This window comes from Crassostrea angulata, chromosome 3 (genome assembly GCF_025612915.1).
Source record: "Crassostrea angulata isolate pt1a10 chromosome 3, ASM2561291v2, whole genome shotgun sequence".
Lineage (NCBI taxonomy): Eukaryota > Metazoa > Mollusca > Bivalvia > Ostreida > Ostreidae > Magallana > Magallana angulata.
In genome coordinates, this window is record NC_069113.1 from 42,674,208 (window position 1) to 42,696,805 (window position 22,598).

Here is a 22,598-nt window from a genome sequence, read left to right on the forward strand (position 1 = left end):
GTTCCTTTCCCCCCAATTTTTTGTTATCAGCTCCTCTGCGAAAGTCAAACAACAGTTACTAAGTCCTTGTCAAGAATGTCAGTTATCTGTGTAAATGTTTGGCCATTGATTATCCAAAAATTTGCAAGTGACCAACAGAATTAGGCCCTCTTTTCCTGTTTGCCATCTATAAGGGAGAATGAAACGTACAGCTTTTTTCATTGGATATTGATTGAAGAAAAAACCCCAGAATTAATAGAATGCCTGCTAAGCTCTATTAGAGACTTGAGAAGGACACCCGATGTTTAATTTATAAAGAGTGGTGGTTTACGATTCAGATTTGCTTTTGAATTGGAGTAATGATAATAATAGTTTTGCTATCAATATGATTTCATGCTGTGTAATAGTGTTGTATTCAAAAAAGAAGGAAATTTATGATTCTATAAATGTCTGATTAGTTCTGAACAGTGAATAATGTCATATCAATAATCACGGAACGGTTATTCAAAATAATTATCTACTTCTTCTGCCTCCTCACTGACTATTGTGTCAATCTATAGAATTTTTAGATTTGTACTTTTAAATTAATTTAATGGTGTAATAAATGGGAAATTTCACATTATACATTTCACTTATTAATAAGATACATTGAATAAATATTATGACCATAGAAAAATCTATTTCCAATTCCTGATGTCTTTTCGATAAAGATAAATTTAGGAATATAAGAATACCCATGTGTTTATTGCAATTTTTCTTAACGAAACACTTTGATTAGATCATATCATGCAATGTCCAATCATGCATGGTTGCCGCTGAAACATATTGGCTGTTTCAAAATTACAATTAGAGGTGCTGCATGTACTTGATTGGGAAATACTGGGAAATAGAATCTGTGTCGATCTACCGTCATACAGCATGAAATAGTGGCAAAGATCCAATCAGAAAATGTTGCTATTGTCTTGAGTTTGAAGACCTTGCTGAATTTTTTGCTATCTCGTGAGATTAATCATGGGAGAGTATCAAGTATAGAAGTTTTGACAAAATCAGCATGCGTCTTTTAACACCCAGCGGTCCTAGTCGTGGGTTTGTGGGACCAAATCTTCAGCAAGCACGACCCTTTAGTTTGTAAATTTATCTCAGCCAGGAGGTCTGGGATCAAGTTCCGTTTTGACAAGTTTTGAGAACTTACAGCATAAACTTCATATCTCTTTGAAGATACTCTTGAAGACAAAGGTGCATTTATTGCAATTGTACGCAGCCATAATGCAGCAAATGAATACAAATTCATTTATTGTGTGCACATTTAATTCATTGCTATTGTAAGCAAAAATTTATCAGAAAAATGTTGAGCTTGATTGTATAGAGATTATTAATTGTTTATTTGTAAAGATCTATACTGTAACACACGTTAATCAAGCATTAACTAATGTTTGCAAAAGATCTGCTCTTTTTTAAGCATACACTATTCTAGGGGCTAGCTATCTACATGTATGGATGATTATGTAAAAGAAAAAAATTATTACATGTACTTTGATCCATTTCTCAGAGACCTAAGATATATGTACTCTGTACAAAATCAGAAAAAGAATTGTTAGAGCTAGGAAAGAGCCAATATTGGACCTTATTTTATTGGCTGTAAAAAATAACGGAAAATCTTATGATCTGGTTGATTTGTGGTATTTATATGTGCCTTGGGCTTCTCTATTATAAATATGGAATCTGCCAGTGCAATGAGTTCATCAATATATATAATGGGAATTTGTTAATACCCTTAATGCACTTATTTACATATATCAGTTCACATATTTTTCTTAAATCATTATGGAAATATATAATTATAAACTGGTAGATTGAACAGATAGTCGAAATATTGTGTTTTTGTCATTAGCGTATAAAGAATATTCAATACCAGTCCTAATGGAAATTTTGAGTCCTCGCTAGAGCTCTTTCCTTTTGTACAAAAGATTAATGGGGTCCTGATGGTATTTCTACATGTAAATTCAATTCTCAATTCAGAAGTAGTTAAAGTCTCCTTTGGTAAACCTCAGATTCTGTGTTGATATTTAAATGTAACATTAGTAGTAAATACCTGTTGATAGTCAATTCTTTGATCACACCAATTGAGCCGTTTATGAATTTTCAATGCTGAAATTTAAATGATCCAATTCATTAACACTAAAAAAATGGTCTTGTCATGCAATGCTGTGGATTTTGTGGTTAAGTATATATGATTAACATTAATTATGATTAAATTGGTTCATCCACATACATGTACATGGGTACTTGCTGACCTTTAGTCTTTTATTTCCACAACCCTCACTACATTTGCTTCTGTCTGCTCTTGAAGTATATTTTGTATATTTTTGCTAAGATTTCAGAGCTTAATACATTGTATTTGGTTTTTAGTTGTTTGTGGATAGAAAAACAATTTGTTATCATAGGTTTAGAGATAGTGGTTTATTAAGGTTTGTTGGTAAAATTTTTAGTTTCCTTTGATTAAAGAATTTCAGTTTTATAAATTATTTTGTTAGGTGTCTAATTGAAATTTTGTTAGTGATTGAGTCTTGTTAGAACCAATTTAACAAGACCTTGGACTTTCGGATGGACGTAGCTATCTATTTCTTGCGTCAAAACAAGTTGAAAATGACACGGTTTCAAGCGAAATATGCACCGATTGCTTAGTCTTAGCTCAAAAGCCAGACAATTCTTGTTGATTTCAAAGAACCATGGCTGAGTGGCAAGCAATGAAATAGACAGGCTTACGTCACATTGCTGTTTGACACTACTACCCAAAGTCCAAGCTCTTGTTAAAATAGTTCTAAATTAAAGTGTACATGTTTGTTGGGGGGGTTGGGGGGTTAGTCTATACACACTCGAAGTCTAAATTCTGATAGATATTTCAGAATGCATTGGACATTTATGACTGATCTCTATGTCACTCAAAGTTTGTGTTCTCTTGTGCATGTACATTAATACCGTATAAAGTAATTAAGGAGATTCTCAGTAAGTTCCAAAACCTATAAAAATCATGAACAAGGAAATACTACTGTAGCCTAGAGTTCAGGTTTTATCCTCATGCATGCCTTTTTAGCTTAACATATTCAAACTTAATCAATAACAAGATTAAATCTACAAGATAAGATCTAATTAAGACATTCCACATAACCCCAAATTTCTTCATGTACGGAAGTAGGGTGGAATTGGTCTGTTTTGCTGAGTCATGGTCTTAACCAGCTATTTGCTGTCTGGTCGGCGTAAACGTCAACTTGCTCCAATCTTTTCTCCGTGATCGATCCTTCCACCTCTGAAGTAGCAGTCTCTTTAAATGGTTTCTATACACAGTGTTTAGAGTATCTGCTCCCCTAATATTCTCAGACAAAAGTCGCTATGTAGGGCCTAGAAGCCCGCTATTCAAACAGGAAACATAAAATAAGTAAACAATTGTATCTGGTTTTGAACTTAGTTGACACATTTTATCATACTGAATTAATCACCCACAACAGAATTTTGAAAAAATTGTCTCAATTTAATAAATGATGTAAAACTCATCCCAGTGATTACAAAATGACAAATTTAAAATCTTAAAAGATTAATTTGATTATACCTTTGAAAAAAAAAAACAACAACCCAGCAACATGCACTTTCTATTCAGTCTGACTTATTTAAAGTTTTTCGTATGTATATCAATTCTGTTTTCTGTTTCATGCATAATATATAGTTTACTATTTTCTTCAATAAATGATTTTATCATTTGCAAATGATAGCCAAATTAAATTTTGATGACCCCCCCACCCCTAATTTTTTTTTAAATTAATGCGCGCATCCCATCATATGACATTTACTTAGCATTTTGTTCTTAAATATTTGATTACAGTACAAACATAGCAGCAGGAGTGTTTTAATTTGATCAGCTATTGATAATGAATATGATATTTTTGATACATTTGGTACAGTTTTCTTCTTTTTTTATTTCCAGTTTAGAACAAGTGAATAATCTAAGGGAAATTCAAGCCATGAGAAGACTCAGCCCCCACGCCAATATCCTGGAACTCCAGGAAGTCATATTGTAAGTCATTTGGATACACTTGTTTGAAATATATCAGATTCATAAAATCATTAGGAAGAAAAAGTAAGTTCTTATCCTTAGCCACCCATCTTCGCAAGCTGAGGGTTTTTGGTTTTCTCTGCTACCCTTTAGAAGAGCGGAAAGTGGAGCAACCAAAAACCCTTGGCTTGCAAAGATGTTTAACACAGTATATAAATAGTGCCTGTTTGGGAGGGTAACAGTTTAAATTGACACCCCGAGAAAACCATTGTCAACCGACGCGAAGCGGAGGTTGACAATGGTTTTCGAGGGGTGTCAATTTCAACTGTTATCCTTCCAAACAGGCACTATTTATTTTATTATACTGAATGTCTTAATTTTATAGATGTTTTTACTGCGTTTTTATAGAAATGACGTGAATTCCACGGCGAACCGTACACGCATAATTTACGTGCATGTAACAATTCGTTGTGTTACCCGTTGCTAAGTGTGTTGCTAACGCTGAGGGTAATAGAACGGATTATCAACTGCATCTAAACCAATCAGATTTCAGTATTTAACATGAAAGTATAATAATAGCAAATATGTCATTTTTTTTTTTTGATAAAATGTCTTTCATAAAAAACTAAGGGTATAATTCTGAGTCTCTATAGACTACATGTACATTGTCTCCTATATTTAAAGTTTGTGCCATTAGTCAGTAAGGTTTAATATTTTACAAAGTTTTAGAAGAAATCCTGGCATCATGTTGGTTTTGCCAGTGATGTTCAACAGAAGAGTAATTTATTCATGGATAGGTATTTTCTGAGGAAAAAAATTCCCTTTGTGTTCTTTGAAATGTTATACATGTACCATTCATCAAGATAATGACACAAATAACACTTAGATCTCCTCAACAAAGTAGGGCATTCTCTAGACAGAATATTGACTATACTGGTATTTTCAATAATTAACAAAATACACAATCATGTTTGCGGCATTAAAATTGCATGATATATTGATGTATTGACACGGTGGTATCAATGATTCATGAACTGTGGTAGGAATGTTTTATATGTAAGCTTTTTGGTTCTTATAAGATTGAGTTCAAGGGACTGATCTAAATAACTATGTGCATTTCTGTTTATCTTGTGTGTGCTATGAACCCTGTGTGTACTGGGTAGCCAAGACTGACCAAATATTTATAAATGCCGATTATAGTTTTTATTGATTAACATAAATTATATGTACACATTATATAAATAGTGCCTGTTTGGGAGGGTAACTGTTGAAATTGACACCCCAAGACAACGGGCACTATTTATTTTATCATACTGAATGTCTTAATTTTAAAGAAAATTTTACTGCTTTTATATAGAAATGAAGTGAATTCTACGGCAAACTGTACGCGCATAATTTACGCGCATGTAATAATTCGTTGTGTTACGCTTTGCCAAGTGTGTTGCTAACGCTGAGGGTAATAGAACGGATTACCAACTGCGTCTTATAAACCAATCAGATTTCAGTATTTAACATGAAAGTATAATAATTATAATTGGCCATTACAAGATTTCATTGTTATTGTGTTAGCAAAAGTGACCAATTGTTGGTTTATTTAAATACAGGAGTATGCATGTCTACATACTGGGTATATTGAGTGTTTTAAACAAATCCATGCAGATGAAACCTTTCATGTTGGAAAGAAATGTCTTATTTTTATGAAAGATACACACAATTTAAAATAAAATGAGGAAATCCTCTGTAGGGGTTTTTGAGTTCCTTGGCCGGTTATGTTGAATTCTATCTGACCAATATTTTACATGTTATTGTATTTGATATATTTTATGCTTTAATCATTTAAGAAATTGGAGTTCAAAATAATGTGATTTATCTCATACGTGTGGTGTATATTACCCGTGTGATAAACCTTTGCTATATCAAACGGGTGATGCTATATCAAATACTTCCGGTCCGAACTATTTTTGACACAGCCCCTCGCTTCAACGCTTCAGTGACCTATATGTTTTTACAAAGCTCTAGTACTTTCAACATAACTTTATTTACTACAAAAATTGATATAAAAGGGATTTTGTCAAAGATTTAAATTACAAATATGAAGGAAAACACATAACTGCATCGCATAGGCGTCGGAAATGCGGGGGGGGGGGGGGGGGGGGGGGGGTATTGTGAATTAAGGCGGGGGGGGGCTTATACATATTAACCGTAACCACAATTTTGAAAGTTATACACAACCGTAACCACAGATTTTTGATGAGTTTAGCCCCCTTCCAACTTTCAATTTGCTTTGTGATTTTTATAAAACTTCAAACTACGTTAACTATCAAGGAGTTCATCCTGACGACGCGACGAAAACAGAGCGCTCTGGTTGTGTTTATATACAAGAACTTACCGAAATAATGTTTCATAAGAAGTTTATTCCATCACCAGTAAGCATCTTTATTCACTTTAATTTCGAATCATAAGGCTAGTGTCTGTTTTATAGAACATCAACAACTGTTCCTCGTTCGAGTCAATTCAAACTAACGAGCATTCGCAACTTCGTGCAACGTTATGTCAACAAACTTGATTATTCAAGTCTTCTCTTCGGAATTTCCATTTAATCAAGTGAATAAGCTCTAAGAAAAATTATTTAGAGCTAAAAAATTATTTTAAGGTTTATTTCAGTGAAACTTTACATTTAAACGGTTAGATTTATCTCAGGAATGACGTACTAAATTGTATTGCGCAAGGTCACAATAGCCGCATAACACAACGTTGCATCATCGTTTTTAATCTTTGAAGAAAAAAAAAACAATTCGGGTCACATAAGGGACTGTCTCAAAAGCTTCATAATATAAATCAAATTGTATGAGATAAATAGAACATCTATGATTGTGTGATTTTATATTTGCTTTATCCAACTCGTTGAAATGGTTATATTCGCTCGGCAAGCCTCGCGAATATATACACCATTTCAACTCGTTGGATAAAGCAAATATAAAATCACACAATATAGATATCCTCTATATATTTAATTGTTTTATTTTATATTAAAACATATATAGTGTTTATATATATATAAACAGCCATATACTTAATATAATAAATCTAAGAACCACTTTTCTCTGAATTACAGTGACAAGAAGTCCGGAACTCTAGTCCTTATATGTGAATTAATGGATATGAATATCTATGAGTTAATACGAGGTACGTATTTCATATACATGTTCTGTACTAATTCTAAGATTTCCATACTGCATAAGTGTATAAAGCTATTACATGATTTTATTGCAATTTTTCCCCAAATTTTGCCATGATAATGTACATCTGTTTCAAATGGATATTTAAATAGACTTATATATAATTATATTTCCTGTTAGAATTATCATGAAAATATAATTTTGAGAAGGGAATTATCTTATGACTGCAATTTAGTTTATAAATCTTGGGGAAAATTAAGAAGTGGTTATATTGACCAGAAAATGAAGGTCATTTGATTCCTGTGGGTACTGTCTGTCTGTAGAGTATACTCTCTAGTTCTCCTGGTCATATCCATCAATGTCGGGGGGATTTAATGGGAAAGAACATGAGAAACTCCCATTGTAGAAAGGGCCACCAAGGATGTTGCATGAATAATTCAGCATGGGTCTGTCTCTAAAATACATTTAAACATACCTTGATCATAATAGAAATAAACAGTGGTATATGTTGAAAGGTTGGCGAGTTACTCCCAGAAATCGTATTTATTACATCTAGATTGCAGGTACCAACCATTTTCTCTCTGCTTTTATCTAAGGACCAAAGTACAGGGGCTCGAGTATATTGATTCGATTCATTCGCTGTTAAAACCTGAAGCCTTTACTTCCTATTTTGTAAGCTATCAACAAATATCCCTCGTTATGAGTCTTATTAATTTGAAGACAATAAATCTTCATGGCTGTAATTTTTTAGTGATACAGAATTTTATGTCATATCTAATATGTTTACTATTGGTTGTATTACTTTGTTGATAACCCCACATAAAATACAGCATTTATAACTTGGTGACCATAAACAAACACTCTAGTCATTTTGCTTCCAAGAGACGACATCATAAAGAAATTGTTTTTTTTCTGTTTAAAAGAATTCAAATATTCCAGAGTTCATGGGGAAAAAATTGTTTTGATGAAATTCAGAAGGGTTGCTGTTTTAGAAATTGACATTAAAGATATTAAAAAGGCATTTAACATGGGGGTATCAGGAAATTACCTTTGGCAATGAAGAAAAAGTCATTGAAACTAAGGGTGTTTCAAAGGAATGAATATTTTATTTAAAAGCATGCAGTATGAAGACATTTTATTATGGTAGATTTTTCAAAATTTAAGAATTCTGTATGAATAAACTAGCTGTTATTCTGATAATTTAACCCCCATTGCTCCATAATTATAATCAATTTCTATATAGAGCAATGCCATAGATGTACCCATATTCACAGATTAAAAAGTTCCAGAAACATAATATTGAAATTGTATGGCGAACGGCAAATCTATACATATGAGATGCAAATTGTATTACTTTTAAATTTTTAAACATTAAAATGTTCCAGTATACTCATTGCCATAGCTAGGTTCATAGCAACATTAGAATTAAATGCTACTCCAAAAGGTTTTACAGTAAATTAAGGGAAATATATTACATTTAACATTAAAGCATCTTTCTCAGACAATTAGACTTTACATGAAATTAAGATATATTAAAAGATGTACACTGAGTATATAACTTGAATAAAATCTATTGGGATCTGGAGGCTGATGATTATAATGTATGTAAATACCATCACTTTATGACAATACATTACCGGTAGTTTGTAATGATGAGTAAAAATACTTAAAAGGAATGTATGCTCATGTGTTGAAGTTTTTGAATTCCACAGCAACTAGTATTTAATGTTACAACATAAGGCTTAGTAGATCTCCAATTAGTGCTGGTTTTAAGGCTCTCTGGATTTAATATCCTTTAGTTCACCAACCCCAGAATATAGATTTTGCCATATCGCTGCAATTTTATGGAGGAGCAAAGGGTATTACAGTACCCAAGAAAAGACAAGATAAAGTTAGCATGCATACTAGTTGTGATTCAATCTGTATGCCAAATCACACATTCAAATATTGATTTAAATAAAAAGACTGTTAAGAGAAAAGAAAATAAGACCAGGCAGAAATCTCTGTGTGTTTTTTTCTTCCTCTTGTTATATGCTTGAGCTATGTCTTTTTCTGTTTGGGGAGGTCTCCATTTGGAAATAAATGAAAAAAAGTCAGCACCAATTGAGGCCATAGTTTATAACTAGAACAGAGAAATCAGCACTTAAACTGTCAGAAAGTGTCTCGCCAACCTTCTGCCGTGTTCAGGCTGTCTGTGAAGTCCTTTAATGGCCATTGATATTGTCATATACCCTGATTACTCATTCCCATGCATTATTAGAAGGGAACTAAATTGAGTTTGATAATAACCTTGTGAAAAACTGTGATAGGATGTACCTAGAAACTCCCGAATTTAATCTAAATTGAATAAACTGTGAAATAATGAATTTTCATTTGGCAAGATATTCATATCCTAATATTAGGCTTCACAGAATATATAGTAAAATGTCAGATACCATAAGTAACAAGTTCAATACAGGTACATGCTTTTGGTAGACAGGGCGTTGTTTACCTTCTTTAGAAAACATGGAGATCCTTTTTTCAATAGATCAAAGTGAATCAGATTGTGATAATGCTGTTCTCTGCATTGTTAAAAAGCAATATCTTCATAAGCACTGACAAGGTCTTTTATACAGCGCTGAAATCATTTCCTCCTCACATTTTCTGGTCCCAGGGTCTATCTCTCTCTCTCCAGTCGTATTAATAAGACCATAACATGTAAATGCAAGTACCGAGAAGACAAATTCAAAATGCATTTCACAGAAAAAAAAAACTAAGTACTAGCCTTCTTGTATGAAGTGCGCTAAAACATGCTTGAAGTGTGCACAAGTGGTTGAATTTGATAAATACTAAATAGAACAAGTTTTGTCAACAATTTAAAGGGGAACGCTGGCCTCCTTCTTTTTGCCTATCTCAGTCATGTTCGTTTTATTAAAGTGTCATGTAACTTAGGGCCTTAAAGGGCAAAGTACAGAAATTTCTCTAATGCAGTTGGACTTTGGAGGCTTCTGACTTCTGTGGGAACAGATTAAATTCCCTCATTTGTGTCATTGTATTTCATTTCACCAAAATATGGATATAGAAGCTCATGCATTCATAAAAGTCAAATTAATTATCAAAAACTATTTACTGAAAATTCCTTTGTTAAAAGCAAGAAATTTATATCTGTAAAATAGCAAGAAGCAGTCCTTGCGGATTGAAGATCTCGCTTTTATTTTTCAGACAGTTTTCAGCTGCAATAGCTACATGTTAATGTTTTGAATGTGTCCATGCATGATTTCAGGAAAAAGACATTATTTACCAGAAAGAAAAGTCAAACATTATATGTATCAACTTCTTAAATCGGTTGAGCATATGCATAGGTAAGGCGGAGCACCTGACGCAAGCACCTGTTCCAAGAAGTCTTTGTTCTCCTCACCCCTGCACCTATAGCAACTCTTGCATCACCCTGTAGCTAGTCTATGTTCGCACTTTGTAGCTTTATAGGCTACCTATTTCTCATATAAAAAATAGCTACTGGTTAGATTTTAAGTAGTTTAGATCAGTTCCTTTCTCTGTAGTTTTGTCTAACACATATATTCTGGCACAGTAGTCATTTAGTCTATAGTCACTTTGTAGTCAAGTTGTTTTCACTCTTGGATATCATGAAGCCTGTCATATAAATAATATCCCTGTCTAACTTCATCAGATTCTGTTGAAAAATAATTCAGGTTATTTCAATTTAAAGTATGGATTTTGATTTTGTTTGGTTTTTCCTATTCAAATTCAATGGCATCATTTTTAAAAAGTAGTATATCATCAATGTGTATGAACCATTGCTTCCCTCGGCAAACAGTGGCCAAACTTTTAAAGTCTTTGTTACCCCAGTGTTTTAAATCCCAGCTAGTTGCAAGGAAAAGTACATTGTATTTCACAGTTCTGATATTGCCTCATAATGTAGAATGGTGTACCATGTCATGAAAAGTGAAATAATAAATCTCTGAAAAGAACAACTCATGCAGATGTGATAGCAGTCATTTGATTGCAGGGTAGATAAGATTACGGAGGGTTCCTCTTTTGTTTTGGGTTGTTAACAAGATGATCCGTGCCGATGCCCTCTGTCAAGATCAATTCAGAAAACTCGTCTGTTTTACCTTATATTTCATTACCTGGCCACGATATATACTGTACCTTGGTGATATGCTTCTTGTAATCAAAAGATTGATATATGTATAAACAGTAGAAAAAATATTGGGGGTATAAAGATCAAACCCATAAAATTACTCGTAGATAGTTTTCAAAATGTGTTTCTTTTAGATGTTGACTTCTATTTTTTCTTGAATCTTCACTCTTTCCTACAATACAGTGAATGAAAGAGCAATGTTTTTAAGCCTTATTGTGCACAAGCAATTTAATCAAAGTGGAAACAACAGTCATATTATGGTGTGACCAGTGATGAAAGTCTTATATATTTGGTTTATGTACAAATCAACATAAGATGAATTTTAAATTAAAAGTTGATCAAAAACTTAAATCAATAATCAGGGCTGTAGCAGCTCTCAGTCAGCTATGAAAATTGGTACACAGTTTTTGTCATAAATTTTTGTAAAGTCCATGTACCGGTACATGTACATATTAAAAAAAAATATAAATACAATTTAATAACATAATTTTTATAATTGCTTTAAGACTGATGATTGACACTACTCGACATCATTGCTCTTTAGTACATTGTATGACACTGATATTAGTAGAAATGTTCACACTAGATCAGCTACTAGTAGAGCATATGTGTGTGTTTTCTTTTGTTTCACCCTGTACCTGACATTTCTTGCAGACAAACGTCACTATCTTCCTGAGAAAACGGTTAAAAAATACATGTTACAACTTTGTAAATCAGTTGACCATTGCCATAGGTATGTACAGGTAGAAATGGCTGCATCAAAAGTGACTGCTTTATCATTGTTTTGATGGTATAAATAATGACCAAATTGATTGAATGAAAAAAAGGATTAAATCCTGTCAAGCATGTTTTGAGAGTTTGAAATATTTTTAAAAAATTTGTTTATTTGTGCAACCAGTCGACCTGTTTGTTATTATTAAATTATAAGTGTGTGTGATAATTAAATGTGACAATGATTATTTTAGAGCAAGTAAATTATTTTGATCATTAGACAAAATAAGATTAAAATTTCTGTGCATTTAATATAACATGTATATTATTAATGCTTGCCTAGTACATAGGACTTTCCTATATAGTTTTCATTTTGTTTTTCTCCTTTTTTGAAACTTACTTAACTGCATGCAAAAATGGAAATTCTCAACATTTTAGCAAATAATTTGATAAAACGTTACCACCACTAATATTTTATACAATAAAAAATCTAGAATTACATAGATTTGAACTTATATTCAGAAATCAAAATGTATATTTAAGAATTAAATGCATTTTTTGTTTTTGAAATACTTACTGCATGATTGATCTTCTTCTATGTAGGAATGGAATATTTCACAGGGATGTGAAGCCAGAAAATATCTTAATAAGGGTAGGTTTCTCATCTCTCGAAAAAAATGTTATTGGTAGGTTTCTCCTCTCTTACAAAAATTGTTACTAGGTTTAGACTTAGTCACATGACAATGATCATATCCTTAGGGATTAAAGTCTGTACATTTTGAATTCATATGTTGCATATATATATAATCACAGTTAAAAACTAGGTTATTTATAGAAATCAGTTCTATACCAAACAATATACCAATAGTTATAATTTTATTTTGATTTCTTTTTTTCAGGAAGATGTTCTGAAACTTGCAGATTTTGGTTCTTGTCGAAGTGTCTACTCAAAACAGCCTTATACTGAGTATATCTCAACTCGATGGTCAGTATTCTGGAATATGCACTTTAATTCTCTTGTTCTTAAAAAAACACTTTGAACAGGATATGACCTATGTTTAGTTTAAACAGTATTTTATTGAATGAGATTAGGCAGCAGACAGTCAGCCTCTTTTAGCCCTTTCCCTAATATGAGCTCTGTACATTCTATTTGACCTAATTGATTTGACATTGACCTTTTTGGAACCTCCATAACAGGTGTTTTGCAATAAATCAGCTTGCACATTCAGTGCAGCAACCAGTCAATGACAAGTGCAAATATGTCGTAAATCTGTCTGTTTCAAAACTTTCATATTGGTTTAATGTGGAATTCATGAAATAGGGCTGTTAAGTTCTTATCGACCTGTTACAAAGTGGCAGTAGCTTTATTTGACTTGCCTGCAGATGTTAGTTTTAGGGAAAATCCAATGCATATTGATAATGCCTATTTTAGGTTAAAATGCAAACAGAGAATATTTACATATTTTTTCTTTCAAATTTTACTTACATGAACCAAACAAATACATATTAAGATAAACATTCAGATATGGCCCCTGACAATTACCTTTCACTTCCATGCAGATAGTATATATAAATTATATAAGAATTCTAGGTATGGGAGATGTTATTTAGAAAGCCACAAAGTATTCACATAAAATACATACTGTTGAAATATTATCAGTATTCAAATAATTTTCTTATATGAACAGCTGTGTTTTCATCAGGAATTGTTTTAACAGATTGTTTTGATAACAATTTTCTATACTTACATGAGGTACAAGTCAACATTGGTGCTGTAATAAAATTGAGAGAGAGAGAGAGAGAGAGAGTTTGTGTATAGAATTCTTTTGTTTTGTAGGTATTGTTATATGAGTTTTGTTGAAAGAATCTGATCTTTTAGTGTTGTTTTGAAGGTATTGTTATAAAAGGTTGACCCTCTAGTGTTTATTATAGGTGTAAGTGTTTAACTCCCTAGTGTTGTGTTGTTGTGAAAGATATAAGAGACTGACCCTCAAAAGTTCTTTTGTAGGTATTGCTTTAAGAGTATGATCAGCTAGTGTTGTATTGTAGGTATAGCTATAAGAGCTGTAAGAGTGTGACCTTTTAGTTGTATGTCTGACCATATATTGTTGTGATGTGTTGTAGCCAAAGGTTTAAATTTTTTAACTTATGTTATGCTGTAGGTATCGGGCTCCGGAGTGTCTACTCACTGATGGGTATTATACCTACAAGATGGACATATGGAGTGTGGGCTGTGTCTTCTTTGAAATTCTTAGGTAAGTTACAAATATCAATCTAACTAAAATCAGATCTCTCTCAATGTCCTAGTTTTTGATATGTCTACAGAATATATCCAGAGGAGGAGATTGAAGATCTTTTTTTTTCTTTAAAATTGTTCTAGACATAATGCTTTATGCAGATTAATATTTGTAAAATATTCATTTCAACAAAATGTTCTAGCCCTGCAACAACAAATCCTGCAGCATCAAATCTGCAAATGCAATGTTATGTGAATGCATTTTCTTCCTTACGTAAAGACTACTTTGCACAAAAACGTGTGAAGTATTTCAACAATTATATCAATTGAATGCAAAATATTTGCATGTTTAAAATCAAATCAGAAGATGATACTGTAAAATATTTTTTTGGTATCATTATTTTGCTTTGGATGTTAATTGAATGACTTCCAATCTTACTGTAAAAGTTATTCTGGTAGGTACTGGGTACTGTGTATATTAAATTGTTTCATACATGTACTTTGTATCTTTCAGTCTTCACCCTCTTTTCCCTGGTTCAAATGAAGTTGATCAGATTGCTAAGATACATGACATAATGGGTACTCCCGACTCCAGTGTTCTAGATAAACTCAAAAAGTGAGTTCTTTTGTAGCTGTTAAATTCATTTATTCTTTTACTCAATATTTCAATCCTCATTACTGGCATGTTACCTCTGATTATTGGTGTACAATAGTTAAGTTTCTTCCTATTTCTTTTTTATCCAATTTACCCACATAAAATGTTATGGGAAAATATAAATTTTTTGCAATAAGGTACATTTTTCTTTTTTATATGTTAGAGGGAGAGAATTGTGTACATATAAAAGATTATGTCTTAAATGTCAGAATGATTGGTCTTAGAAATCTTTACAATGAATGATAGATCTAAATTGTTTGAGTTTTGCCCTGCTTCCATGTAAAAAGTAAAGTGTAAACTACACGTTTAGCCAAGATAAAATTATTTATTGGAATTGCCTCTCGCCTTATTGAAATACCCCCGCTGATATAATTTATTAGCAAAAAATAAAAAACTTTTTTTTTTAGATAGATTTTTATTTTTTACAATTTTCAGTTAGTCAAACTACAAGTTTGAAAAAAAAAAAGTCCCCTCCCTCCCTCCTGGGTGTAAAAACCTCCAGATGGCAATTCCACACGAACATTTTTTAAGGATGTCCAATTGTAAGTTGTTATGTTATTTGTCATGCAGGTCAAGGGGAATGAATTTCAATTTCCCCCAGAAGAAGGGTACGGGTATTGAACGTCTCCTCCCTCACTGTACGCAGGAGGCCATCGAACTTATTTATCAAATGTGCACTTACGACCCTGATGAGAGAATCACGGCAAAGCAAGCCATACGACACCCGTACTTCAAAGATCTCAGGTCAGTGTTAAAAACTGTAAAAAGTAGATTCAGCTTCATGCAAATGTTTTCTTTCTTCCTTTTTTTTAAAAGCTTTTTTAGAAAACAGGAAAATGTTCAGTTGGGGTAATTTTCACTCAAATAAAAGAGGAAAAAGTACATTAATTTGCTTTATTATTCTCTCACGTTCTGAAAACTAAGTAATTTATTTGCATATCATGGCATTTGACATATGTTCTGAAAAAGGGAAGTTATGTCAAAGAAACAATGTTTATGCAGTTTTTTAAATTTTTTATCATCTTTAACAATTTTACACAGAAAAACCAATCCTTACTGTTGAAATGACAAGATTGTGTTAAAACAATGAATGAATATATTTTTTATAGTCAACAATTTTTCTTTAAAATTTTTAACAATATGTATATAAAGAATCAAATTAATATCAACATAATGCTTTGATTAGCATCACTATATTTCATAGGCATTGAATTTAAAAATACATGTTCTGTTATTCTATGAAATGCAACTTTAATTAATATGTTTAATCAGGGCAACAAAACAATCAAAGCAAAGGTAGTATGACAGATTGCACTATCAATTTTCCTTGTTGTTTTTTTTTTCTTGTGATAATATAATATGGATATATGAATTAGAAACTTAGATATGTGTAATCCAGACATAGAAAAGGCGGATTCCATCTTGAATTTGCATATTTGACGTCTTGATGATGTCAGAGCAAGGATTGACATTAACCTTGGTAGATTTAGAAACCTGCAAAGTTGACTGACGTAGATATTCTATTCATTCAGTGGGAAGGGTTAATTTTGGGATATACTCAAATTGACTCCAAGCCAGCATGCCTATTAATTTCATAAATGTAAACTATTCAACTGTGCCTGTAGTCTAATTACTATTTCTACCTGAATTTGAAGCCTGTGTGACTCATCCAGTTAGAGGAATGCGCTTAATTGAAAGAATTAAAGAAATGGTTATGTAACATAATCATTTAATCTTCTTTTCTGGATTATAAACATGGAGTTATTAAAACTGTTTATATTTACAGGGAATTCAGGATTTATCATTATAATAAATTTTGTGACAAGGTTACTTACAAGTATTTATAGCAAATCTATAGAATAATAATGGACCTGTTGTGGAAACCCCTGTACCTCTTGTAGACTTCAATGTGTGGTAAATGACTGAGATTAGTGCTACCTTTGAAAAACATCAGAAGTAATGACAGTCTTATACCGTACATAATTAATACAGCTACTTTCCCTTTCTTCAGACTAATTGATATTAGATTCCTTTTTCTGAACCATTTATTATAAAAGAACTCAAATATTTATCTTGGTCAATTTGATTGATTAGTTAATTTCCACCAACCAGAAAAGACATACAAAATCTGTGTGTTGTATCCCAATCATGTTTCTTAGTGAGCGATTCTTTTCTGCTTTTCACATATCTGGACATTGTACCAGCAGCAGCTGGTACATGTTCATCTCATCTCATGCAGATAATAAAGTTGTTCCAGTATCTATATAAATACATCATAATGCAATAGGAAAAGGTAATGCATATGCCCCTCAGGTGTTTAAAGAGTGAATAAGGGCTAGATCACAACCCTAATTAGAAGTAAGAAATGAAATTAGACAAATTTATGAAATGTCAGATAAACATGATTGCAGTTTTATTTTTCAAAGGGTGATGAATGAAGTTAGTATCAATCCTTGCAAATGAACAAAAATACCCCAAAACCCCCCACAAAAAACTGTGAAATTTACAGATTTAAAACTGAGAAAGCATATCTAAGTTAGATTGGTGTTAGATATTTTGCTGGGTGGTTGTAACTCTGACAAAATTGCTTTTCTTTTTGTAAGTGTTTATCAATATGTATATAATCCCTTTTTCAGCAGTAAAATTCATATTTGATTAAATACTGGTAACAATGAAGTCATTTGATGCAGCAGAAACAATTTGCAGAGAGAATTTTGAACTTGGAAAGTCAAGTTCAGTGCATTAACATTATAGAAATGTCACCAGGTTAACAGGTGTGTGACTGTCGGTCAATATATCAGGACTCTCAAGAACTCTGTGGTTAGGACGCTGGCACAGTACACCAGAGGCCTTGGGTTTGAGTCCTGGTTGAGACTTGACTTTTCACAACCTGTAACAGAAAGACAAGCATGTTAGCATAGATCATAGAAACTTGATTCTCTTTTGTTGATGCTTTACCCCCATGTAACTGTGTCTATAATATGAAAGCTTACTAATATATGGACAAATGAATGAAGCCTATGACAGTTGATATGATAGCTTATCAATAATTCAAAATTTGGTTTTTAAATTTTCCCTCCAAATTATTGCTTTTGGTCTGCATGAATGATTGTGGTGTGGAATTTTGTTTTTAACATGTTTATGCTGATCTTCTTGTCTCTCATTGGGGTGTCTACCCAGAGCATATGGGTGGTTTGTTCTACCCTCCCCAAGACTAGAGAAGCTAGAAAATGTTCATTCCACCACTGTGCAATGAATGAAGCAGTGAGAGGGAGAGTTTACAGATAAGTTTGTGGGTGATAACCTAGAGAGGATTTCATGGTTTTCCAACCTGTCACCCAGTTCTTTTTTGTGTTGAAATATCATATGATAAAAATGAATGTGTAAGGTGTCGGGTCTCCTATTGTGTTAAGAGTGATTCAGATGATATTATCTGGTACATGGTAAACACTTTGCTCTAATTTTTTTCCTTTATTAATTGTTTTCTGATCTACACTGTGGTAGACAATAATGCAATATAGAAATTTGAAGATACTTTTTCTATATCATTTTATGTTGTGCGATTCTAGATACAATGTATATTTTCCAGGGTTTTTCAATATTTTGATTATTATAAATTTATTTCTGTAAACAACTCAGTGACACTTTTTTTTTTTTGGGGGGGGGGGGGAATTTTGCAGAGCTCTTGACATTGATGATGATGATGATGATGAAGTGTGATATGATAATGTTATTGATGATGATGAAATTTGATGTTGTTGTTAATGATGATGATGATATGTGTAGGGATGCTGACAAGAGAGCAGCATTGGCAGCAAAAGCCAAGGAGAAGGATGACCTGGAGAAGAAAGAGCAAGTGCGCCCCCGAGACAAGGACGAGACTGCCACTATTACGACGCTCGAGGTGGACACGTCGCGGACTGAGAAGAAGAGATCCGAGACAGAGGTGTCCATTCCCAGCCTACCCAAGGCCCCCTCACTGCAATCTCACCCACACATTTTTAAAGACAGGAAAAAAGTGGATAGAGTGGTAACTTAATTTTGTACATTGATTGTTAACTTGTGGTTTCGGTGTTGAAAATGGTAAAGTTGTAAGAATTCTAAGGAATTTTCAACAGGATATTAAAAAAAAATATTTATTACGGTAAATATTTTATTTAATCCTAGTTTATATGAGTTCAATTATCAGGTTGTATTGATTTTTCTGTAAAATTGATATAGTTTATAGCCATGGATTTTCCATGTGAACATTAATGTTATTAAACATTTCACATTGTGCTGGTGCTGTATTACGATACCTCCATTGTTGACTGTCTTCCTATTCTCCCATTTCAGCGTCGGCATCGCAGGGTGTTAGCGGAGAGCCAGCACCAGTATAATCACACAGGCCTTAGTTTACCAAAAGTGTCCATGAACCCGTCCTTTCATACCAGTTCTTTTGGGAATCATTATAATGCTCACAACCCCTCGGCCTCCACGGTCTCTCTCCTCCCCAGTCTCAGCAGCACATACAAGGCCCCAAAGGTACCACATAGCACAGCTCAAGTACCTGCACACAGCACCGTTCTAGTTAATTATTACTTAAAGATAAGGGTTTATGCAAGTGCATGTTGATGTTATAAGCTTAAAGATAGTTTAAGTGCTGAATAATACAAATAGATGCAATATTAAAATGATAAAAAAAAAATGAAATGGAAGTTGGTTTGGTCAGGAAATTATTGCTGCTATAAACTCTCGCGGGAGTGTTAAGGAAGCATATGGGCTATTAAGCGTCTTATTTTGACTGTTATATTCAAAATCGTGGAATAAAATAATTATTTTGAATAAGATCAAAAACTTAGTATTGTCTTTTAAAATAGATGTCAGTGCAATAAAATCGGGTAGTACATTTCTGCCACATTAGTGCATTATCACGTGACAACTATAAATAGCTTACGTATATTCCTTAACATAAAATGAGATAGAACAACACTACCCCGTAGTTTCCAAAAAAAAATAAACATACCAAGCGAAAGCAAATCATCTCAGTTTAATCAAAACCGCTGCTAGAATCCTATGTTTTTCCTTATTAAAAAGTTATTCATCCGGTTCTTGTAAAACCTTCCCAACTTTTATATAGTTTGCACGGAAAACGGAAAATTGCATCAAAACAGCACACAACATGGGATTCTAGCAGCACTTTTCAATTTAAGCATTGATCAAACTAACCATACGTATAAAATTTCAAGATCAATGTATACGGGGTAGTGTTGTTCTAGTCGGATTTTTATATCGTAAACAACGACAGAGGAAAGCCTGGCCGAGAAAGAAAAGCAAATTTACATACCTTTTAGAGAATAATTGATAAAACTAACATCTCCTCCAGTATTCTTATGTTCAATTCTCAATAAATCACACCACAATACTTTATCAGAGTTCTTAGATTAGTTATATTTTGAATATGTTTACAATGCTTTCCGATCAAATTCACACGACATTCAACTTTTAGTCATGACGTCATCGATGTGTAAATCTACGTAATACAAACTAATTTCTGGAAAAAAATTGTCTTCAATATTTTTTATTTGTTTTTGATCTACGTTTCGTTGCTTAGATATTTGAATATGTAAATAATAATTAAGATTTGTGATTTCACGGAATTACATGTAACTCAGATTCCATATGCTTCCTTAAGACCCCCGCGTCTTTTCAAAAGGGGCATAATTCATACATAAAAAACAGCAATTACATATAGCTTTCTTAATACATTAATAAATGTACAGTACTTAGCATTTTATTGCTTTGTTTCAGCATGCAAACAAAGCTAACAAGCACATATATGGCAGTTACCAGCTTCCATCACTGGACAGAAGGGGTGCAGGATTTTAAGACCAGCATCACAAGCTTCTTGAAAATCTGATGACCTCATAACAGGAATCAAAGACTATATGGAGTGTTCATTTTTAATTCATGAACAAATCTATAAAAGATTACTGCAATGTGAATTTTGTTTCATAATTGTTTTGTAGAGAGAAATGGATTTGAGGAAATTTGGGACTTATATTGTTTAATGATTTAATGATTATATTTTACTGATTTCCAGAATTTTAACAAATAGGGTTGGAACTCTGTGTACTGGTGTGTGCATTTTTTTATTTAATGCCACAGAACAGTTTGTTAACTAAATAGTTTTATTCAATCAAAAGGGAGGCAAAACATTTTCTGTCTGTGCCAATGAAAATATTTCCATTCAGTGTCAACTTCTTTTTTAATTAATTTCTCTTACCATCTTTTGTACCAATGGTTATACATGTTCATTTTCTTTATTCACAGGGTAAAAGAAATTTTTATTTGTCTTATTTTAAAAAAAAAATGCTTTAGCTACATGATGACATTAAAAAGTCCATACCTGTTAACTGGTGTACCGGTATATATTTTGAGTCACTGGGGTATTAAATATTGTTTTATATGGTCAAGAATAAAATTGCTGTTATTATTGTGCCAAACAATATAAGACAAAGCAAAGAAGTTTATTTTTATGTATATGTTGTCATTCAAATGTATTTATAAAAGGTTTGTCATCTCTTATTATAGATACTAAATTGGTTAAAAATTGACCACTTGTACAAAGCCTGTACTGAAAATTGAAAAAATGACATCATTGATCACATGTATGCTTGCTCCTAAAAAATGTGTGGTCTATATTAAACTTTGTATTACATGTACTGACAGGAATATAAAGTAAGTGCTAAAGAATCCTTTGACTCCAATTATAACATTCCATCTGATTGGTTTGATCAGAAGCCATTTGTTTTTTAAATCATAGTGCTGTGTAAAATATGGACATTATTTACTAGTGTAGCATAACCAATTCATGTTGTTACAGGTAGATAACTTTGAGGTAGGTTATGAGCTATTTTTGAGGTATAGGTACCAATTTGTTTTTGAGGTAGGTTATGAGTTTATTTTGAAGTATGTATAAATGTCAGGTTTTTTTTCTTTCCTGAGACCACCATATAATACCAGTATTATTGTAAGATGCATATATCTGAGGTAATATTTTTCTCAAGTTACTGGCCAATTTTTTGCAAAACTCTTCAAGTTTATTTTCTTTAATTCATGAAACTTTTACTTCAGTTAGAACGTTATCATAGTTACAATATTTAATGTTCTTCTAGTGTGAATAAATTGATGAAACTGTATTGTCCCAAGAACCTATATTTAACCCCACAGCTGTTGACATTCCTTTTTCATGTCATTGACAACTTTAAGGTGAATAGAAAGAGATGGTGATCACAGTTTATTCTCTGATAATTTGTTACAGTGTAAACCTAGTGTTTGATTTTATGGCTTTATCCTCTAGTATTCATTTGATTCCGTCCAAAAAAAAATTATTTTTTGATTTTATGAGTATTTGTTATTTATTTTGCTCATTTATTTTGTAGTATGTCTTTCAAAGCCATTGTGATAAATGTATTTTGTAGCATTTGTAATAAGTGATGTAGATATGAATATTAGTCTGAATCTTACTGATGTATTTAAAAATCAATAAATTCTCTTATATATGATCAAACCTGTATCTGTTGTCAATCCCTAGTGGAGGAGACCTGAGGAGACAAGTAATGACCATTGAGTGATCTTGATCATCCAATCTTAGTTTACGTGAAACA

The 22,598-nt window shown here is 32.4% G+C and overlaps 1 protein-coding gene across 4 annotated transcripts in view; it reads left to right on the forward strand.

Moving 5' to 3' along the window:
- Positions 1–22,496, forward strand: part of LOC128176075 (MAPK/MAK/MRK overlapping kinase-like) — a 28,547-nt gene extending 6,051 nt beyond the window's left edge. For 2 of the 4 annotated variants that reach the window (XM_052842132.1, XM_052842135.1), the window contains exons 3-14: positions 3,959–4,048; positions 7,143–7,213; positions 10,469–10,547; positions 12,662–12,710; positions 12,958–13,043; positions 14,221–14,313; positions 14,809–14,910; positions 15,520–15,693; positions 16,222–16,245; positions 18,736–18,979; positions 19,285–19,473; positions 20,740–22,496. In XM_052842132.1, coding sequence (XP_052698092.1) covers positions 3,959–4,048; positions 7,143–7,213; positions 10,469–10,547; positions 12,662–12,710; positions 12,958–13,043; positions 14,221–14,313; positions 14,809–14,910; positions 15,520–15,693; positions 16,222–16,245; positions 18,736–18,979; positions 19,285–19,473; positions 20,740–20,817 — 1,279 coding nt within the window. In that variant the 3' untranslated portion in view covers positions 20,818–22,496. Of the gene's footprint in view, positions 1–3,958; positions 4,049–7,142; positions 7,214–10,468; positions 10,548–12,001; positions 12,081–12,661; positions 12,711–12,957; positions 13,044–14,220; positions 14,314–14,808; positions 14,911–15,519; positions 15,694–16,221; positions 16,246–18,735; positions 18,980–19,284; positions 19,474–20,739 lie in introns of all 4 variants that reach the window. The other 2 variants (XM_052842133.1, XM_052842134.1) reach the window with 2 other exon arrangements.
- Positions 22,497–22,598: the final 102 nt, after the last annotated feature.